General features: G+C 41.8%; 1 protein-coding gene across 8 annotated transcripts in view; it reads left to right on the top strand.

Annotated features, from left to right (window-relative positions):
* Positions 1-18868, top strand: part of SPECC1 (sperm antigen with calponin homology and coiled-coil domains 1) — a 310488-nt gene that overhangs the window by 258086 nt on the left and 33534 nt on the right. For all 8 annotated transcript variants that reach the window (XR_013406174.1, XR_013406175.1, XR_013406176.1 and 5 more), the window contains 2 exons: positions 1105-1261; positions 3835-3937. Coding sequence is in view for 5 of the 8 variants with exons in the window: in XM_028836114.2 (XP_028691947.2) it covers positions 1105-1261; positions 3835-3937 (260 nt within the window). In the remaining 3 variants the exon portion in view is untranslated. The remainder of the gene's footprint in view (positions 1-1104; positions 1262-3834; positions 3938-18868) is intronic.

Below are 18868 nucleotides of genomic sequence, written 5' to 3' on the forward strand. Positions count from 1 at the left end.
AGTGACAATTACTTGCTTCCAGCAATCCCCAGCAATTGCTTGTCAACATTGAGGTCATTGGAAGCTGCAGAAACTGAAGATTAATGTGCTGTTCTTGTTGTTCTCTTGGATGTAAATACTATTTTTCTCTGCTATTTAGAGCTGACTAGCCTCAGTCCTAACTTTACTGCCCCTAAATGGTGGCTGTGAGCTGTAGACGGATTATTTTCTTCTGTGACTATTCACAGGTCATGGGCGGCAACTGTGGGCTCATCCTGGTCCCTTGTCTGCTCTGTAGCTTTGAACAAGGCACTTAGTTCTCTGAGCTCCAGTTTCCTCTATAAATATAAACTAGACAATCTCGAAAAATTTCTCCTCTTCCACACTTTTATGGTCCTTTAAGATATATCATCTGGCTAGACATGGTGGTGCACTCTCCTGTAGTCCCAGCTACTTGGGAGGCTGAGGCAGAGGATCACTAGGAAGTCAAGTCCAAATCCAGCCTGGGCAACACAGTAAGACCCTGTCTCTAGAAGAGAAAAAGAAAAATAGGTATCATCTGGAGGATTCAGTTCATTTCATTACCTGTTTTGACTCAGACTAATATGACAGCAGAAAAGAGCCTTGAAAGGGTGATTTCTACTTTTTTAGCGAGCCAGGCCCTATGGCTAGAATGGCCTTTTCTCTTGTAAAGTAGTTCTTCTTGGTTCCCAGCTTCTTGTTTACTGCTGCCTGTGATCTGATCATCACATGAGGCATTTTCCTGCCACTCTCTCTCAGATGTCTTTCAGTTAAAAGATATTAACTGGGGACAGGGCTGGCTTTGCTGGCACTTGCACAAGGCCATTAGAAGGGCACGTGCTTGGTGTAATGCTCTGGTGACATCATCTTGAAATTCACAGTAATTTTTGAACAAGAGGTTGATTTGGCATTAGATGCTATAAATGATGTAGTGGTCCTGCCTGTAGAATCCACATCCCTATTGCATTTTTATTACTTCAGAAACGATATATATGTTTGTAGTTGAGGATAAAATGAGAACGGTAATTGTATTTGAGAATGAAGCATGATGGCAGTCAAGAGCTGCTTCTTCAGGAATGGGTGATTATGTGGTTGTTCCCACAGATATTCTAAAAGGAAGGACTGAGACCCTGAAGCCAGACCCCCACCTCCGCAAGAGTCCCTCACTGGAGTCACTGAGCAGACCCCCGTCTCTGGGCTTTGGGGACACAAGACTGCTGAGTGCTTCCACCAGGGCATGGAAACCACAAAGCAAACTCAGGTATCGTGTTTCAAACAATAAGAAATCAGAAAAACATTGGGCTAATCACCTTTTATGCTTCCTTCTGTTTTGTCCCCATGGCCAATTTACTTCTACAAATATTTCCTGCATGAAAATGACTAAGATACTGTGCCTGCTCTTGGCAAGCCTAAAAGGAGGACAGTGGATAGTAGTAGTGTGCAAAATGGAATTAAGGGCTGTAAAAAACACTACTGCATAAGCAAAGTCTTGAGAGATTGTTAGTTGGATCAAGAAGTCTAGAGAGAAGTGGCACTTCTGCCAAGGGCTCTAAAGGTACCATTACAAGCATGCTGTGGAATAGTGTTCAGGGAATGTGGGTGGTGTCATGTGTCTGGACTAGACTGTGGGCTTCCTGAGGGCAGGGACCCTGCTGTACATATGCATAACAAGCTCTTTGTCAGTATTTGTTGGGTGGATGGATAGGTGACTAGGACATTCCAGCTGGAAGGCATATAGTAAGTAGTCTTCATTGCTAAGGAAGAGGTTTGTGTGTTATTTTGGTAAAGCACTGGGGTACCACCAACTTTGTGGGATTTTGTTTTGGATTTTGAGGTTGTACAGTGAGATTGGACCTGCATTTTAAGGAGGATTCATCCCAAAACAGTGGCATCTAAGGATTGGAGAGGCATTTTGAAATCAGTGTTTAAGAAGGACTTTTACAGGGATGTGAAGGAGGAGTTGGCAGAGGGAGAGGACGGCAAGACCAGCAGGATGGTCACTAAGAGCTGGTCTTTGTTCCCACACCTCTGTCACCTCCTCCCTTTCCAGTGCCCCTGGTCACCAAGGCCACAGCAAACCTCTTTCAGCTGCTTCCTCTCTCCCAAGTGTCTTCCCTGCTTCTCTGTGTTGGTTAATTTTCTGAAGCACTGAGCACATCCTGCTGCAAACCTTGCAGAAATCTCACATGACTCTGTCATCCGCACTCCTCATCCTGGTCTTCTAGGTGCCTCACGACTTAGCACCACCCTACCCACGGCCAGAATGGCCCCGTCCCTCCCTCCACCTGAGCCTGTTTTAGTTTCTGCCTTTGTAATATAACATGACCATTTCTTATTGCAAGTCTTTATGTATAAGATTCTAGCCTGAATCGTTTTTCTTTTCTCCTTTCATACCCTAAATACTGCTTCTCCTTCAAGGTCAAACCTTTCATGAAGTTGTACCTAACACCTGGCACATCGACATATCCCTTCTCCGACTTTGGCGTCTTACACTTTTTTGGGTGTTTCATTTTTGTACTGCTCTGTAGTGTGGAGCACTGTTGCACAGTACATGCCATTGTCTCCATTTATGCTATAATTTAGTGGACAGTAAATGTTCAACTTACATTTTGGTATCTCTTCCAGCCCCTTGCGTTGTGCAACACACATAGTATTTCACTTAGTAAAACTTATGAATGAGTAGATGGATTAATATACAAAATTGGCTAGTTTAGGAGTAATAGCTTTTTAATAAATATAATCACAAATATGGGTATTATAGAAGGATTTATAAAAGTCTGAATAAATTCAGGTCTTGTTACACCTTTGGGTATAGCATATATTTGGACCCAAATAGATGAAGCCATGTGTTTCATAGGTTTAATGTAAAGCCCCAGATACTACATACTGTCCTGTTTATGTGCAAGAGATTTAAACAATCAAAAGGGCTTTTAAGGACCAGAATTAGTGCTCTTCTGAAATTGCCCTTTTCTTCATACCAGAAATGCATACAAAAAGGCTTTGTGTATATGAATATGCTACTGATATTTTACCTTTCTTAATGAAAAGTTAAATTAGTAAAATTCTTATTTCAATTTTACATTTATGTTATTGGGATAAACAATGGCAGGATATCTGGTGTTTTTAATATGCCCTTCCAATGTACGTTTACAATTTATTTTGTTTTATTTTTTGGAGATGGGGTCTTGCTTTGTTGCCCGGGCTGTAGTGAAGTAGAACGGTCATAGTGCACTACAACCCTGAACTCCTGGCCTCAAGCAATCCTTCCTCCTCAGCCTCCTGAGAAGATGGGATTACAAGGACTCACCACCATGCCCAGCTAATTTTTTTATTCTTTATTTTTTTAAAGATGGGGTCTCATTATGTTGCCCAGGCTGGTCTTGAACTCCTGGGCTAAAGAGATCTTCCTGCCTTGGCTCCTAAAGTTCTGGGATTATAGATGTGAGCCACTGCACCCAGCGAGTCTACCTTTTACATGTTATGTAGATACTGGTTTAGTCTTAAAACATGTAGGGTGTGTTTTGTTTACGTATCTTTAATTCAAATGATATTGTACTTAAGTAAACAAATGAAAGACTAGATGGATGAGCAACAGATGGATTTTAAAACAAAATGTAACAAAACTCTCCCCAGATTTATGATGGTCAGGAAGCACAATTTAATTTTTATTTTATACTGTGAGATATCATAAAATAGTAATGTGACTAATTTCTTTAGAGTCTTGCTGGATAAACTAGACTTTTGCTTTTCTAAAGTAGGTATTTATTTCTTGTGTATTTGAGGATTCTAAGTATTAGCATCTTCTCCTTACCATGTGCTCTTCTTTCTAACCAGTGTGGAAAGAAAAGACCCTCTGGCGGCCTTGGCCCGGGAATATGGTGGTTCCAAGCGCAATGCTCTACTGAAATGGTGCCAGAAGAAGACACAAGGCTATGCGGTAAGGGACAACGTCAACCAACTTCCAGCTGGCCCTGGGCAGTAGTAGTCCTGTGCCAGTACATGTTCTATGTGTGCCTATGCTTGGTGGGCCAATATGCATGTAATTATCATCTTTCTATTCTCCTAGGCAGGGCTGCCAGGGAGCGTTTGATATTTGTGCACTGCCCAAAGGCACCCTGACAGAGAGGCAAATGCAACTGAAAAACAATCTGCACTCCACCCACCAATTTTATGGCTACATGCAGAGCTGCATCTCCCGAGGGAAGGGGACCTTTTCCTTTGGTCAGAGTGTTACTGACCACAGGTTCTTGGGCTCTCAATGCGATAGAAATTGTCATGAGGCCAAAAGAGTTTTCCCGACAAGGCTTTATTGGAGCTTATGCCCTTATCCCTCAGGCATGAGGGAGGAAGCACAGGAGAGGGAGGATTCTCTGGCTGAGTCCTTGAAATGAGCTGGTAGGGATTTTTTTATTAAGCAAAGTGCAGGAATTGATATTAAGGTAGAGAATGTGGACTGGGCTGGGTAGAGCATGTGAGGGGTAGGGGATGTGGGTCAGTTTATCTGCTGGCAATGGTTGTCTTGAGTAATGGGCCACCTAGTGTTCTGGTCGGTGGCAGCAAGGCTATACTCAGTTGTTTAGCATTCCTCCCTGAGGTGGAACATTCGCAACTTTGATTGGGTATGTTAGATTTCCTAGAGCCAGTTTCTGGAATTATTTAAGTAAAAGAATTAAACATTCTTTTATTCTTTTAAACATTATGAGAGTGCAGAAAAACACTATGGCTATTTTCTTTGCGTGACTGTTAGCAGGTGTGTCAGTGAAGTAGTGGTGTGGGTTTTGTGATCAGTGGGAATGCATGAAACAGTGTTGTAGTGGGGATGAGCTGAAGCCAAGCCCCGTCCCTGCTGTCTGAGAAGCAGACACGAGCTCCCCCAGCAGTGATGCCTCCACCCAAGAAGACCGTTTTTGCTGAATTACCCTCCCAAAGAAGAGTGCACTGCCTAATTCACATAAAGGTCCTATGTAGCTGGGCCTCCAAAACTTCTCCAAACGTTTTCTTTCTATTGCTTTGAGAATTGTTTGCATTTAGTTTAAGAGTTTTTGTTTTCTAGGACAGTATCTGTTTTCTGTGAAAGTCAGAAAAGGAAGTAATACCTGATGTAAGTTTACGTTTTTTTCTTGTGAAATACACGAAGATACAATGCACAAAATATAAATCATAGTTTCTTGAACTGTGAGGAAGTGAAAAGTCATGCAGTCACTACTCCCATTCAGAAGAGGAGCATCACCAGCTCCCACAGACCCTTCCTGTGACTTTCCCATGATAACCCTCAGTACTCCCTAAGATAACCATTGTCCTCAATTCTCCTTCCAGATTTTTACAAAAGTATGCATCCCTAAATACTATGTTAGTATTGATTGCATTTGAATTTTATTACAAATGGAATAAAAAAAAAGCTATGTAATAGATGCATCTGGCTTTTTTTTACACAGTATTGAGTCAGTGAGATGTATCCTCATTGTTGCATATAGCTGTAATTTGTTCATTTTCTTCACTATTTAGTAACCCATTGTAGGATTATACCATTATTTATCCATTCTATTATTGATGGACAGTTGAATCATTTCCAGTTTGGAGCTATTATGAATAGTGCTGTTATGTTCTTGTGCGTATTTCCTGAAACACATATGTGCTCATTCCTGCTGGATACATATTTAAGAATGGAATTCCTGGGCCACAGGGTATGCATACAATGTAGTGGATAGTGCCAACCAGATGACTGAAGTAATTGTACAATTTATATCCCTCCAGCAATTTATGAGAGGTTTATTTCTGTGCATTCTCATCAACACTTATTATTGTCAGTCTTTTTACTCAGGGTCATGTGGGTAATGTGTAGTACTATCTCACTGCGGTTTTGATTTGCATTTTCCTGTTGGCTGGGGCAGCTGAGCACCTTTTCTTACGCAAATAGATACCCTCTTTAAAACTAGCAATTCCTATTGCATTCTTACTATATTTTGCTAAAACTTCTGAAGATTCCAGCACCATAATATTCCCTTGCCAGGCTGAAGCTTTTTGGGGAGGTGGGGACAGAAAATGAAAGAAGCTAGCAAGAAAAACTCAGCCTCAGCCAAGATCCAGCCCAGATATTAAATTAGCAGGGCTGGGAGTCTCTGTCATGTCAGCAGTCAAATGTCTTAAAACCAGAATCTACCCAGAGTATATGTATCTTGTATCTTTGCCATTACCTTCTTTACACTTTATGTTAAAAAAGAAAAAGAATCCCAGCACTTTGAGAGGCTGAGGTGGGAGGATTGTTTGCTCCCAGGAGTTTGAGGCTGCAGTGAGCTGAGATAGCGCCACTACACTGCAGTGTGGGTCCAAAAAAAAAGAAAAATCTGTCACGCTACTGTCCAATAATAGAGCCTCCCAAAGTATAAACTCGCATCAGACCCTTGCTTATTCTTCCTGCTACCCTGTCCACTCTGCCTCTGCCCTGTTTCAATGCTGGACTATGCCATGAAGGAAGGCCCCTCGGTTACAGCCTCCCCCAGCCCATCAACCACGCTGCCGAGGACACGGGAAAGAATGAGAAATCAGAGGGAGGTGGTTGCCTGCAGGAGGTTTAGTGTAAAGAAAATAGGAATGGTAATGGGAAATTGAAGAAAACATTTAAAAGGAGCCGTCATTGAAGAATGACACTACTGATGCTGCCTGTGCTGTCCCCCACCTGACAGAAATGGACCGAGGCAGCTGCCAGAGTGGATATGAAAAGACAATTCACATTTTCAGAAGGAGTGGCCTTCTGTGATGTAACCTTGTTATAAGGCAGGGAAGAGACAGACAATAAGATGTTTCCAGTCAGGATCACAAGAACAGTATTTCCTGCTGGAGTGATTTTTTTTTGTTTTTGTGAACATCTTGGATTAGTTTTCAAAACATTTTATGTTTGATGAAACCCAAAACTCATTTTGCCTGAAGAGTACTTTTCATTCATCATTAAATCTCTGGAAAATTAGAAATATGAACATGTGTCTGCTTTATTTACCCTTCACAAAATATGTCTAGACCTGTTTGTGTGAGACACCTCATAGTCTTATTCTCTCAGAATTAGGAAGCCAAAAATAACTGGTGAAAACTTTTTGAAAACCAGGAACCATGTGTACTTGACTTAAAATAACTTTCTTTTTATTTCATCAAAGTATAGTGTGAAAGGTTATGTTATATCCCATATATATATATATATATATATATATATATATAATTTTATTTCAACTTTCATGTAGATTCAGGGGGTGAGTGGGCAGATTTGTTACAAGGGTACATTGCACAATGCTGAGGCTTGACTTACGGGTCCTGTCGCCCAGGTAGTAAGCATAGTACGCTGTAGGTTGGTTTTCAACCCACGCCTTCTTCCCTTCCTCCCCTGTCTAGTAGTCCTTAGTATCTATTGTTGCCATCCATGTGGCTTTTTTTGTTTTTGAGATGGAATTTTATTTTATTTTATTTTTTTTTTTTTTTGAGAAAGAGTCTCACTCTGTCACGTAGGCTGGAGTGCAGTGGCGCAATCTCAGCTCACTGCAACCTCCACCTCCCATGTTCTAGCAATTCTCCTGCCTTAGCCTCCCAAGTAGCTGGGACTACAGGCGCACCCCACCACGCCTGCCTAATTTTTGCATTTTAGTAGAGACAGGGTTTTGCCATGTTGGCCAGGCTGGTCTCAAACTCCTGACCTCAGGTGATCTGCCCACCTCGGCCTCCCAAAGTGCTGGGACTACAGGTGTGAGCCACTGCACCTGGCCCTTTATGTCCATATGTACTCAATGTTTAGCTCCCACTTATAAGTGAGATGTGGTATTTGGTTTTCTGTTCCTGCGTTAGTTTGCTTAGGATAATGACCTCCAGCTGCATCCTTGTTTATTCTTTTTACGGACATGATTTTTGTTCTTTTTTATGGCTGCGTAATATTCCATGGTGTATATTTACCACATTTTCTTTAACCCACTATTGATGGCTACTTAGGTTGATTTTTTTTTTTCTACTGTGAAAAGTGCTGCAATGAACATATGAGTGGTAGAACGATTTATTTTTCTTTGGGTAAATACCTAGTCATGGGATTGCTGGGTCACATGTTAGTTCTATTTTTAGTCCTTTGAGAAATCTTCAAATTGCTTTCCACAGGGGCTAAACTAATTTTATTCCCACCAGCAGTGTATAAGCTTTTCTTTTTCTCTGTGGCCTCACTACCATCTGCTATTTTTTGACTTTTTAATAATAGCTACCTGACTAGTGTTAGATGGTATCTCATTGTGGTTTTGATTTGTATTTCTTTGAAGATTAGGGATGATGAGCATTTTTGCATGTTTATTGAATGTTTATATGTCTTCTTTTGAGAGGTGACTGTTCATGTCCTTTGCCTATTTTTTAATGGGGTTATTTGGTTTTTGCTTGTGGATTTAAGTTCTTATGGATTCTGGATATTAGATGCATAGTTTGTGAATATTTCTTCCCATTCTGTAGGTTATTTGTTTACTCTGTTGATAGTTTCTTTTGCTGTGAAGGAGTTCTTTAGTTAGATCCCACTTGTCAATTTTTTAATTTTGTTGCGCTTGCTTTTGGGGACTTAACCAAAAATTCTTTGCCAAGGCCAATGTTGAAAAATCTGTTTCCTAGGTTTTCTTCTAGGATTTTTATAGTTTGAAGTCTTATATTTAAATCTGTATTCCATTTTAAGTTAATTTTCATATGTAGTGATAGGTAGAGGTCTAGTTTCTATCTTCTGCATATGGTCAGCCAGTCATCCCAGCAGCATTTGCTGAATAGGGAATTCTTTTCCCATTGCTTGTTTTTGTCAAAGATCAGATGATCTCAGGTTTGCAGCTTTATTTCTGGGTACTCTAAGTTGTTCCATTGGTCTATGTGTCTGTTTTTATACCAGTACCATGCTGTTTTGGTTACTGTAGCCTTAGAATATAACATGAACTCAGGCAATGCGAGTCTCCAGCTTTGATCTTCTTACTTAGGATTGTTTTGGCTATTCAGACTTTTTTGGTTCCATATGAATTTTAGAATAGTTTTTTCTAATTCTGTGAAAAATGATATTGGTAGTTTGATAGGAATACCATTGAATCTGTAAAGTGCTTTGGGCAGTATGGCCATTTGAATGATATGATTTTTCCAATCCATGAGCATGGAATGTTTCTTTGTTTATTTGTGTCATCGCTGGTTTCTTTCAGCCTCCTTCCATATATTGTTCAGCTCCAGGTAATATTGTAGGTGCTGGGGATTCCACAGTGAATGAAACAGGCAAAAGTCCCTGCTCTCATGGAACTTACATCCTCATGGGTCCTGGCAGTTAACTGAAATAAAAGGTAACATATATACCACATTTGAAGGGGGTATTGCTGTGGAGAGAAATAAAGCAGGGAAGGAGGATTTGGAAGACCTAGTTTTCTATTATGATGGAGAAATTTCCATTTGTAATGTGATTTCCAGTAAGAATTCTGAAGGGACAGAAAGCCGGGAGGGTAGGTGTGACAGGAAGAATTCTAAAACTAACCCATGACTCTCCCTGTGCAGGAGGCTGAAGACAGAGACTTACTTGAGCCCAGAAGTAAATTCAAGGCCTCAGTGAGCTATGATCACACCACTGCGCTCCAGCCTGGGCAATAGAGACCCTGTCTCTGGAAAAAAAGTGTGCCATGATGATGAATGTCACTTACCATGCATTTTTATGCTTATGCTAAATAGTTGTGAAATAGTGCCAAATTTTTGTAAAGTAAGTTCCTAGAAGTGAATTTGCTTTTGCAAAAGGGTGTGTTACACTTTCCATTTTAATATGTATTCTCAATTGCCTTCCTGTAAGGTTATTTAGTTTATTTAGCTTATACTTCTCTATACAGTGTACAAGATTATACATTCCCAATACTGGATACACCTATTCTTTTGAGCTTTTTCAGCCTAAGAGGAAAAAATGGCATTTCTTTAAATTTTTCATTGCAGATGAAGGTGAAGCACTTTTTATCAACTTGTTAGTCATTTGTATCTTTCTTCTGCGAATTACTAGTACAGTTGCTTTGCTTGCTTTTCTATTTGTGTGTGCATCTTTTTTCCTCAAAATGTGTGATAGATCTTTTTGGTTTTCTTTTGGTTTTTATTTTTATCAAAGCTCTGCATGCCCATAATCAGGTATGCAGAGATCCTGATGAGCAAAGCAGTCAGTCCGGCCTGAGAGCTCTACATCCTGCTCCCCAGAGTCAAGCGTTTTCAAGTCGCCTTGTTGATTTTTTTTTTTGGCATTTACCTCTACGTTGCTAAATAACACGTTTATCAACTGCTATTGCTAGTTTTTCATTTTAGATTTTGTATTTTGATCTCCAACTGTGAAACATGAGAATTTATTTCTTTTTCACCACCCCGCCCCCCCTCCATGCTTCCTGTCTTTGCATTCTCTCATTGTGATTGTGCGTATCTGGAGTTCACATTAAGATGCAGTGAGTGTCATTCATAGATTAGCCATGTAGTAGCATACACTGCTGTGGCTTTTTCTTTTACACAACCTGTTACTTGCCCTACACTGAAAATCATCTTGTTTTTGTCTGTTTACTTAGTTTTCTATGTAAATGACACTCATTCAACCCCAACTCTGTGAGATATCCCCACACATCACAGGGGTCAGGGGTCGCAGCAGTGTCATCCTGAGGAGATCTCTCTGGAGCCTCTGACCTCTTCCATCATGGCCGCCCTCTATGCCTCGTGCACAGATTCCCTGTTAGTTCTTTGCCTCTCTCTTTTTTGATCTTCTGTATCCTACATCCTATTTTTTTCCCCCTTCAGTATCTGCCTGAGAATGGGTTCATAGAAGGTAAAATTTTATGACCTCGCATCTTTGTTTTACCCTGATGCTTGTTGGTTTCCTTGGGTATAAAATTTTAGGTCAGAAACTATTTTCATTCATAATTTTGTGGGCATTGCTCCATTGTCTTCTATTTGCCAGTGTTGCAGCAGGAACAAAATGATTACAGTCTTTCGTGATTTTTTTCCTCGCCAAAAGCTCATCGGAGGTTCTGGTTGTCCCCAGGATTCTAACATTTCAGGGTGACGTGCCTTGCTCTATAGTTTAAGTTTTGTCTTTTCTATCATGCTAGGCACTCACTACACCCTTTCAGTATGGTAATTCATAACTTTATTTTCTGGAATTATTTCGTTGGTAATTTCTTCTACTCTGTTTTCTCTTTCTGGAAGTCCCCCTGGCCTGGCCCCTATCATATTATTTTTTCTCCTATTTTCTATCTCTTTGCATTACAGTTTTGTTTTCTAGGAGGCTTCCCTAACTTTAGTCTTCTAAATTCTATTAAATGCTTAATTTCTGCATTTTTTTGCTTTTGCATCATTTCAATTATTTTTTAATTGTGAAATATACATAACATAAAATTTACCATCTTAACTATTTTTAAATGTACAGTTCAGTATCATTGAGTATATTCACATTATTTTGTAACCAATCTCTAGAACGTTTTCGTTTTGCAAAACCTATATTCTCTACCCATTAAACACTAATCTGACATTTCCCTCTTCCCCCAGTTTCTGGCAGCGGCCATTCTACTTTGTATCACTATGAATTTGACCACTCTAGGTGCCCCATATAAATGGAATCATACAGTATTTGTCCTTTTGTGTCTGGCATATTTCACTTAGCATGATGTCCTCAAGGTTCATCCATGTTATAGCATGTGTCAAAATTTCCTTCCTTTTTAAGACTGAATAAAATTCCATTGATTATATTTGCTATCATATTTTTAACTTCTAGGATTTCTTTTTTGTTCCCTGAAATTTTTTTATACCATCCTGTTCTTGTTTCATAGATATAATGTTACATATGAATTTCACTGAGGATTGTAGGTTGATTTTATCACGAAATCTCTCTACGCAGATTGTTTCCTACAGTCCCTTTGTTCTATTGGTATCTTTAGGTCCCTGTCTTTATGCTTGAGGTTTGACTGCTCATACTGCTCATACTGAGGTTTGACTGCTTTAGGTGGAGGCTCTGCAAAGCTGACCCCTGCCCGGGCCTGTGTATGAGGCCTGCGACTATGGTCTTCATAGTAGAGAGCTGTTCCCGTGGCATGTCCATGACGAACTCCTGATGTCAGTGTCTTTAGGTCCTTCCTCTTGGGCTCATCCATTCTCCAGAGAAAGGCCTTCCGGTCTCCTGCTGGAGGGCATCAACCTGGCAACCAGGACTGTGGGACCTAATCAGAAAAGAGGCCTGGGGGCCAGGGACAGTGGCTCACCCCTGTAGTCTCAGCACTTTGGGAGGCTGAGGTGGGTGGATTGCTTGAGGCCAGGAGTTCAAGACCAGGCTGGCCAACATGGCAAAACTTCATCTCTACTGAAAACATGAGTGGGGCGTGGTGGTGCACGCCTGTAGTCCCAACTGCTCGGGAGGCTGAGGCATAAGAATCTCTTGAACCTGAGAGGTGGAGGTTGCAGTAAGCCGAGATCATGCCACTGCACTCCAGTCTGGGTGACACAGCGAGACTCTGTTAAAAAAAAAAAAAAAGAGAGAAGAGGCCTGGGGGTGGAGAGTGACTACCTCAGCCCTCACCATGTAAATTCACTTAATTCCCTTGTTTTCACTGCATTACTCATGCCTCAACTGCTCACTATCCTCTGGGTGTGCACAGAAGAAACAGCATTTGGAGCTCTGGCTGCTCTGTAAACAGATCTCCAACCCAATCTTCCTGTTTTTAACCACCTTCATCCCCCCACCTGAAGCACCTCTTGACATCAACTTCCTGTGTCTTTGAGGGATTTTCCACCATAAATCAGGTTGGGTCTTTGCCCTTCCTCACTGCTGGCTTGGGATTTAGTTTACTTAGGTCTGTCATGTTAGTTATCTCTTGTCCGTTGGACTTTTCAGCTGCCAACGTTATGTCTTTTTGTTTTCTTTCATGTTCCCTTTTTCCTTGTCAGTTAATGCCTTTGAGGGGGAAATTCCTTTCTGTGGTTTTCTGGGGCTTCATGAGGGAATGAGATTGTGAGTGCGTGAGATTGTGAGTGCGTGGGAGATTGTGAGTGCATGCGTTTCATTGCCATCTGCCTGGAGGCCTTAGAGAGCTTTATTCCTTTCTCCTTAAGGATATTAACAGAGGTTCCAGGTACCCTTTACATGTAGACTATATTATATACAACTACACATACCCTTTTGTTCCTTCTGGAGTGCATTTGTGTTTATTAGGTCGAGTTTTATTTTTCCGCAGATGGCTGGCTGTTTATTTTAGCATCGCTTATTTAATCATCTCTCTCAAACTACCTGATAGACCCAGGTATGAATGGGAACTGAGTGGTGTCTGGACTTGCTGTTCCCTTCTGTGGCTCTGTGGTCTGGCCTCTGCCACAGGTTACTGCCAAGCAGAGAAATGAGAACATGACCTGAATGTGGCACAGCGCCCTGGGTCCCAGGCAGAGTCCCGTGTCAGCCAGCGCTGTGGCATGCGTTGTTGTGATGATTTTAATGACCTGGCATTTTTCATTATTTGATTTATGTTTATTGGTTTTCTAGGTAAACTATTACAAATAACGATAGTTTTGTTTCTTTTTTCTTTTTTTTTTTTGTTGTTGTTGAGAGGTGGTCTCACTCTGTCGCCCAGGCTGGAGTGCGGTGGTGCGATCTTGGCTCACTCCAGACTCCGCCTCCTAGGTTCAAGTGATTCTCCTGCCTCGGCCTCCCGGGTAGCTGGGATTACAGGGGAGTGCCACCACACCCAGCTAATTTTTTGTATTTTTAGTAGAGATGGGGTTTCACCATGTTAGCCAGGATGGTCTTGATCTCCTGACCTTGTGACCCACCTGCCTTGGCCTCCCAAAGTGCTAGGATTGCACACATGAGCTACTGTGCCCGGCCTTGTTTCTTCTTTCTAATATTTATACCTCATGTACTTTTTTTGGTTTATTGCATTCATGAAAGTCCAGGTCACTGTTGAATAATGCTATTGATGGTGGATATTCTTGTTTTATTTTCTGTTAGTAATATCTCACCCAAATAAGATTTAACAATATTATTAAATAATTTAATAATAATTTAATAATCACCTAAATAAGATTTTTGTATTGTTTTGTGATACTCTGTCAACTAAAGGAAGCTTGCATCTGTTTTGAACTTACTGAGGGATGTTTTAAATCCAGAAATAGATACGAATTATATCAAATTCCTTTTTAGCATTTAATGAGCTATCCATATGGTTTCTTCTCTTTTGACCCATTTATATAATTAGTAACATAAATACGTTTACTAGTAGGGAAACATTTGTACATATCTGGGGGCAAAATTCCAACTTGGTCATGGTATGTTGTTATTGGAGGAAACTCTACTTGATTATGGTTATTCTTTAACGTGAGACATATGATTTTTTATGCTCTATTATTGATGAAGAGACATTTGGCTTGTTGTTGCTTGCTTTGGTGTAAATGAAGTTTTGTGTCAATAAGGCCTGTTTTTGTTTTCATTATGATGTTAGTGAGCTCTAAAACCCTGTATCATCTGTAAACAGTAAAAAGTGCAATAGGTATTTATTTTACCACCTTCTGTAGTAGGATTAGTGACATAATTAATTCTAAGCCGATTAGTGACATAATTAATTCTTAGCCAAAGAGAATGTTTTATACTCCAGGTGCAAAACTCTGTCCAATCTGACAAATGAAAACCTGAAAACCCCAAAATGTTGTTGGGTAGAAGTTGGGAAACCTTTCATTTAGGCTTCAGACAATTTTTGTGAAAAGTATAAAAGTGAAGACTTACATTTTCCCTGGAACTGATGCTCTTTTGTTCGGTGAAAGTCCTCTGAAAGGACCTGTTAGTTGCATAGAGGTAAGGCTAGGCCCCCACATGTTCTCAGGGCTCAAGGCCTGAGCAGCCCAAGGCCCATCAGTGGTCGCAGTTACCTCAATGGGAGCTCAAGTGTCCCCTGTCCTCATGTGGCCACTTGATCTGCTGGATTCTGAGTCAAGTATGTTGAAATCTCTTACTCTGACTGTGGTTTGTGTCAAAAGCTTTGATTGCTGAGAGATTATGTTCCAGATATTTTGAACCATACATAAAGGTTCCTTGCTCTATCTTCTTGGTGGTTTTTACCTTTTACTTCAGTTAATCCTTTTGATCTAGAAGCTTACATTTTATATACCAATATTGCTATTCCATTTATGTTTTCTGTGCATTTTATGTTTTGCATTTATGTTATTTGCACAATATATCTTTATACTTTATTTCTTTTCTTCTTTTTTTTTTCCCCCAGAAATGGAGTCTTGCTCTGTTGCCCAGGCTGGAGTGTAGTGGCACAATCATAGGTCACTGTAGCCTCCACCTCCTGGGCTCAAGTGATCCTCTTTTCTTAGCCTCCTAAGTAGCTGGGTCTACAGGTACATGACACCACACCTGGCTAATTCTTTTAAAAAATTTTTTAGAGACAGGGTCTTGTTATGTTAGCCAGGCTGGTTTTGAACTCCTGGGCTCAAGAGATCCTCCCACATTAGTCTCCACAGTTAGCTGGGATTACAAGTGTGGAGCCACTTTGCCCAGCTCCTTTATTTTCAGCCTCTCTTAGTTGCTTGTTTCAGGGTTATGTCTCATAAATAGTTTGGCTTTACATGTAATCTGAAAATTCCTCTAACAGGGCAGCTTAGCCTGTTCACATTTTCTTGTGGCTGTATGTGTTTTACCTCCTTCCTCTATCTCACTTTAAATTTAGTAGACTTCTCTTGCTGGCTTCCTTCTTACTAATTCCCAGGCACCTAGCAGTGTGGTAAGGTGTGTGAGTTGAAGAGGTGGGAAAACCCTGGCCTGAGACTCTGAGGGGTCATCACAGTGGAATAATCATAAAGTTTAAAGCTAGAGTCTGTTTTTATTAAACTGAAGCAGAATCATAGGTCTTTTCCAATCCAACACATTTTTTAAAATGTAGAGCTACAGAGCCAGCTGCATTAGTGAGAAACAGCCCCATCGGCCCCTTTGGGGTCAAAAGTCAGAATTAGAGGCAGGGCCTAGGCCCAGGTGCTCTTGCCAGGGCTGCTCTCTGGGGTAGAATGGACGAAGAGCAGTGGGCAAGGGCCGAGTCCACTGGCCCTGTCACCAGGGGAGCTTCCCAAAGTCAGGGCCATACCTGGGAGCAAGAAGGACTCCAAAGACCTGCAGCAGATCTGGAGCACTGTGAGCTGGAGGAGTCGGGCTCAGATAGCAGCCTACAAGTGTGAGCGTGGTGAGAAAGCAAGGTGGACGGAGAGGGAAAAGGTGGCTCTCAGGGATCCAGACCAGTGTCTCGTGGCATCTGATGCCTAGTCACCAGCACGTGTGGGGACGTGCCTGGACCTGTGGGCTGATGCTTCGGCACAACTGAGCCTCACAGCACCAGGCTGCCCCTGGACAGAAACAAGCACGTGACCAAGCAGAACTCCTTAGAAGCCGTTTAAAGGGATAACTGGAAACTGTCCGTCCTAATTGGGCAAGATTGCTTACCAATTTGCGAAGTAGGGCGTATGCTTAAAGTACTTTTAAAACTTTTTTTTAAAATGATGCTGCTAAATGAAAGTATGTGTAATTTCACAGGGAGGATCCGTTTTGCCAAATGAAGTTCACTTAGCTCCTTTTATTGGTGCTTTGGGGAAGAGGGGGCATGGTCTGTCCCTTTAGCCTTGTTGTTCTTGATCTGGTTTTTCTTTTTTTCTTTTTTATTGTGAAATACACATAACATGAAATTTATCATTTTAACTATTTTAAGTGTACAGTTCAGGGGCATGAAGCACGTTCACATGGTTGTGCAGCCATCACTACTTTCTATTTCCAAAATGTTTTCATCATCCCAAACTGAGCTCTGTATGCTTTAAACACTGGGTAGGGGACTCCCTATTTCCCACCCTCAGCCCCTAACCACTGTTCTGCTTTGTCTCTGAATTCACCCATTCTGGCCACCTCGTAGACGTGGACTCACACAGCATGTGCCCTTTAGTGAGGGGCTGATTTCACTCAGCACAACGTCCTCAGACCCGTTTGTGTTGTGGCGTGTGTCAGCCACGCTGCTTCTGCATCCATCTGTCCACCTTCTCCTGTCCATAGCCCCCACCCCATCTTGGGTCAGGAGATGTGATTTTCCTTGTGTCTTCCAGAACCACAGCCAAGAAACCGCCTGCCACCATGGCTTGAAAACCCTTACCGACTCTGTAGCCAGCGAAGTTAGACCCATATTCCTGACCTGTGTGTAATGACCGGTTTTTTTAAATGGGAGTACTTAGCTGTTTTATTTGTCCTCCCTTTTCTCAGAGGTATGGAACATAGCTCCCCTCCCCACCATCACCACACCTACCTGAAAAACGGGAAGATTAGATCCTCCATGTCCTTAAGGAAAAAAAGAGAGTGTTTTGGTTGCCAGCAGTTTGGGCTCCAGGCTTCTGTAAGTCATCAAGGTCCACATCGGAGAATTAGAAGCAAGAAGGTAACAGAGGCAGAGGATAGGAGCAGAGGCTTAGGCGGAGAGAGAGCAGAGGCTAGCGCCCTTGGTTGTGGTGGGCTGGGGACTGAGAGGTGCACCTGGGAAGACCAGAAACTCAGCCACCCTGCAGGCTAAGGGCCCACATCCTGCCTCTTCTGACCTGCCAAATTCCTACAACATGCAGAAGAAAGTGAGGGAACTAATAAGGTGAGCTTATTAATCTGGTTAAAGGTTCTTGGCTGGGCACAGTAGCTCACACCTGTAATCTCAACACTTTGGGAGGTTGATGCAGGAAGATCACTTGAAGTAGAAGTGATCCACTTCCGCTGGAAGTTTGAGGCTGCAGTGAGCTGTGACTGCACCACTGCATTCCAGCCTGGGTGACAGAGTGAGACCCTGTCTCTCTCTCTCTCTTTTTTTTTTTTTAAAGGTTCTTACCATGAGTTAGCCTCGTCTTCTGACTTTCCCAGGTTATTTGAAGGAAGCATCTGCATCAAAACTGCCAATTTACACTTTAAAAAAATTATATATAAATGTTAGATCTGTCTTGCCAGCTTCAGGAAGGAAAAACAGATTTTCAAAATAAAATATTGTAAGAATGTGTCCTCCTCCTGGGGACTGAGGGTGATTTAAGTCCCTTTGTCTTCTTTCCTCCCATGGGCCGTCGGTCCCCAGCTGAGGGCCTCCATAGGTCAAGTATGCCAGCAGCTGCTGCCCAACACCAAAGCCATCATCTTGTCACCATTCAGAAAAAGGAGGCCTTGATTTTTGCTGCTGTTCCCTCTCCATCCCCCAGGACAGTATGTGAGTCTGTTTAGATAATCACAGTCCCAGGTGAATCTGCACTGAGCATTTTTTCCATTCTCTTACTCATGAAATGTTCATTTGGGAAAAAGAAGTAATTTCATGGCAAGACACTTATGATTTCACAGGCTGAATTCAGTCTTTCTGAGGGTAGGAGGTTAATGGGGTTGAAGATTACCTCCCTTCCCTTCCCTTCCCTTCTCCTTCCCTTCCCCTTCCCTTTCCCTCCCCTTGGCTAACTCATGGTAAGAAGTCATATTCTTTCTTTTCTTTCTTTCTCTTTTTCTTTGATGGAGTTTCTCTCTTGTTGCCAAGGCTGGATGGCAATGGCACGATCTCAGCTCACTGCAACCTCTGCCACCCAGGTTCAAGCGATTCTCGTGCCTCAGCCTCCCAAGTAGCTGGGATTACAGGCATGCACCACCATGCCCAGGTAATTTTGTATTTTTGGTAGAGACAGGGTTTCTCCGTGTTGGTCAGGCTGATCTCGAACTCCCGATCCGCCTGCCTCGGCCTCCCAAAATGTTGGGATTATAGGTGTGAGCCACTGCCCCTGGCCTTGAAGGTTACTTTTCTTGTGTAATCCTAACTTGATCTTGGAACAAAATTCCTGAGAGTTAATTCTTCAGTTATTGCAT

The sequence above is a fragment of the Macaca mulatta genome, chromosome 16 (genome assembly GCF_049350105.2).
Source record: "Macaca mulatta isolate MMU2019108-1 chromosome 16, T2T-MMU8v2.0, whole genome shotgun sequence".
Taxonomy (NCBI): Eukaryota; Metazoa; Chordata; class Mammalia; order Primates; family Cercopithecidae; genus Macaca; species Macaca mulatta.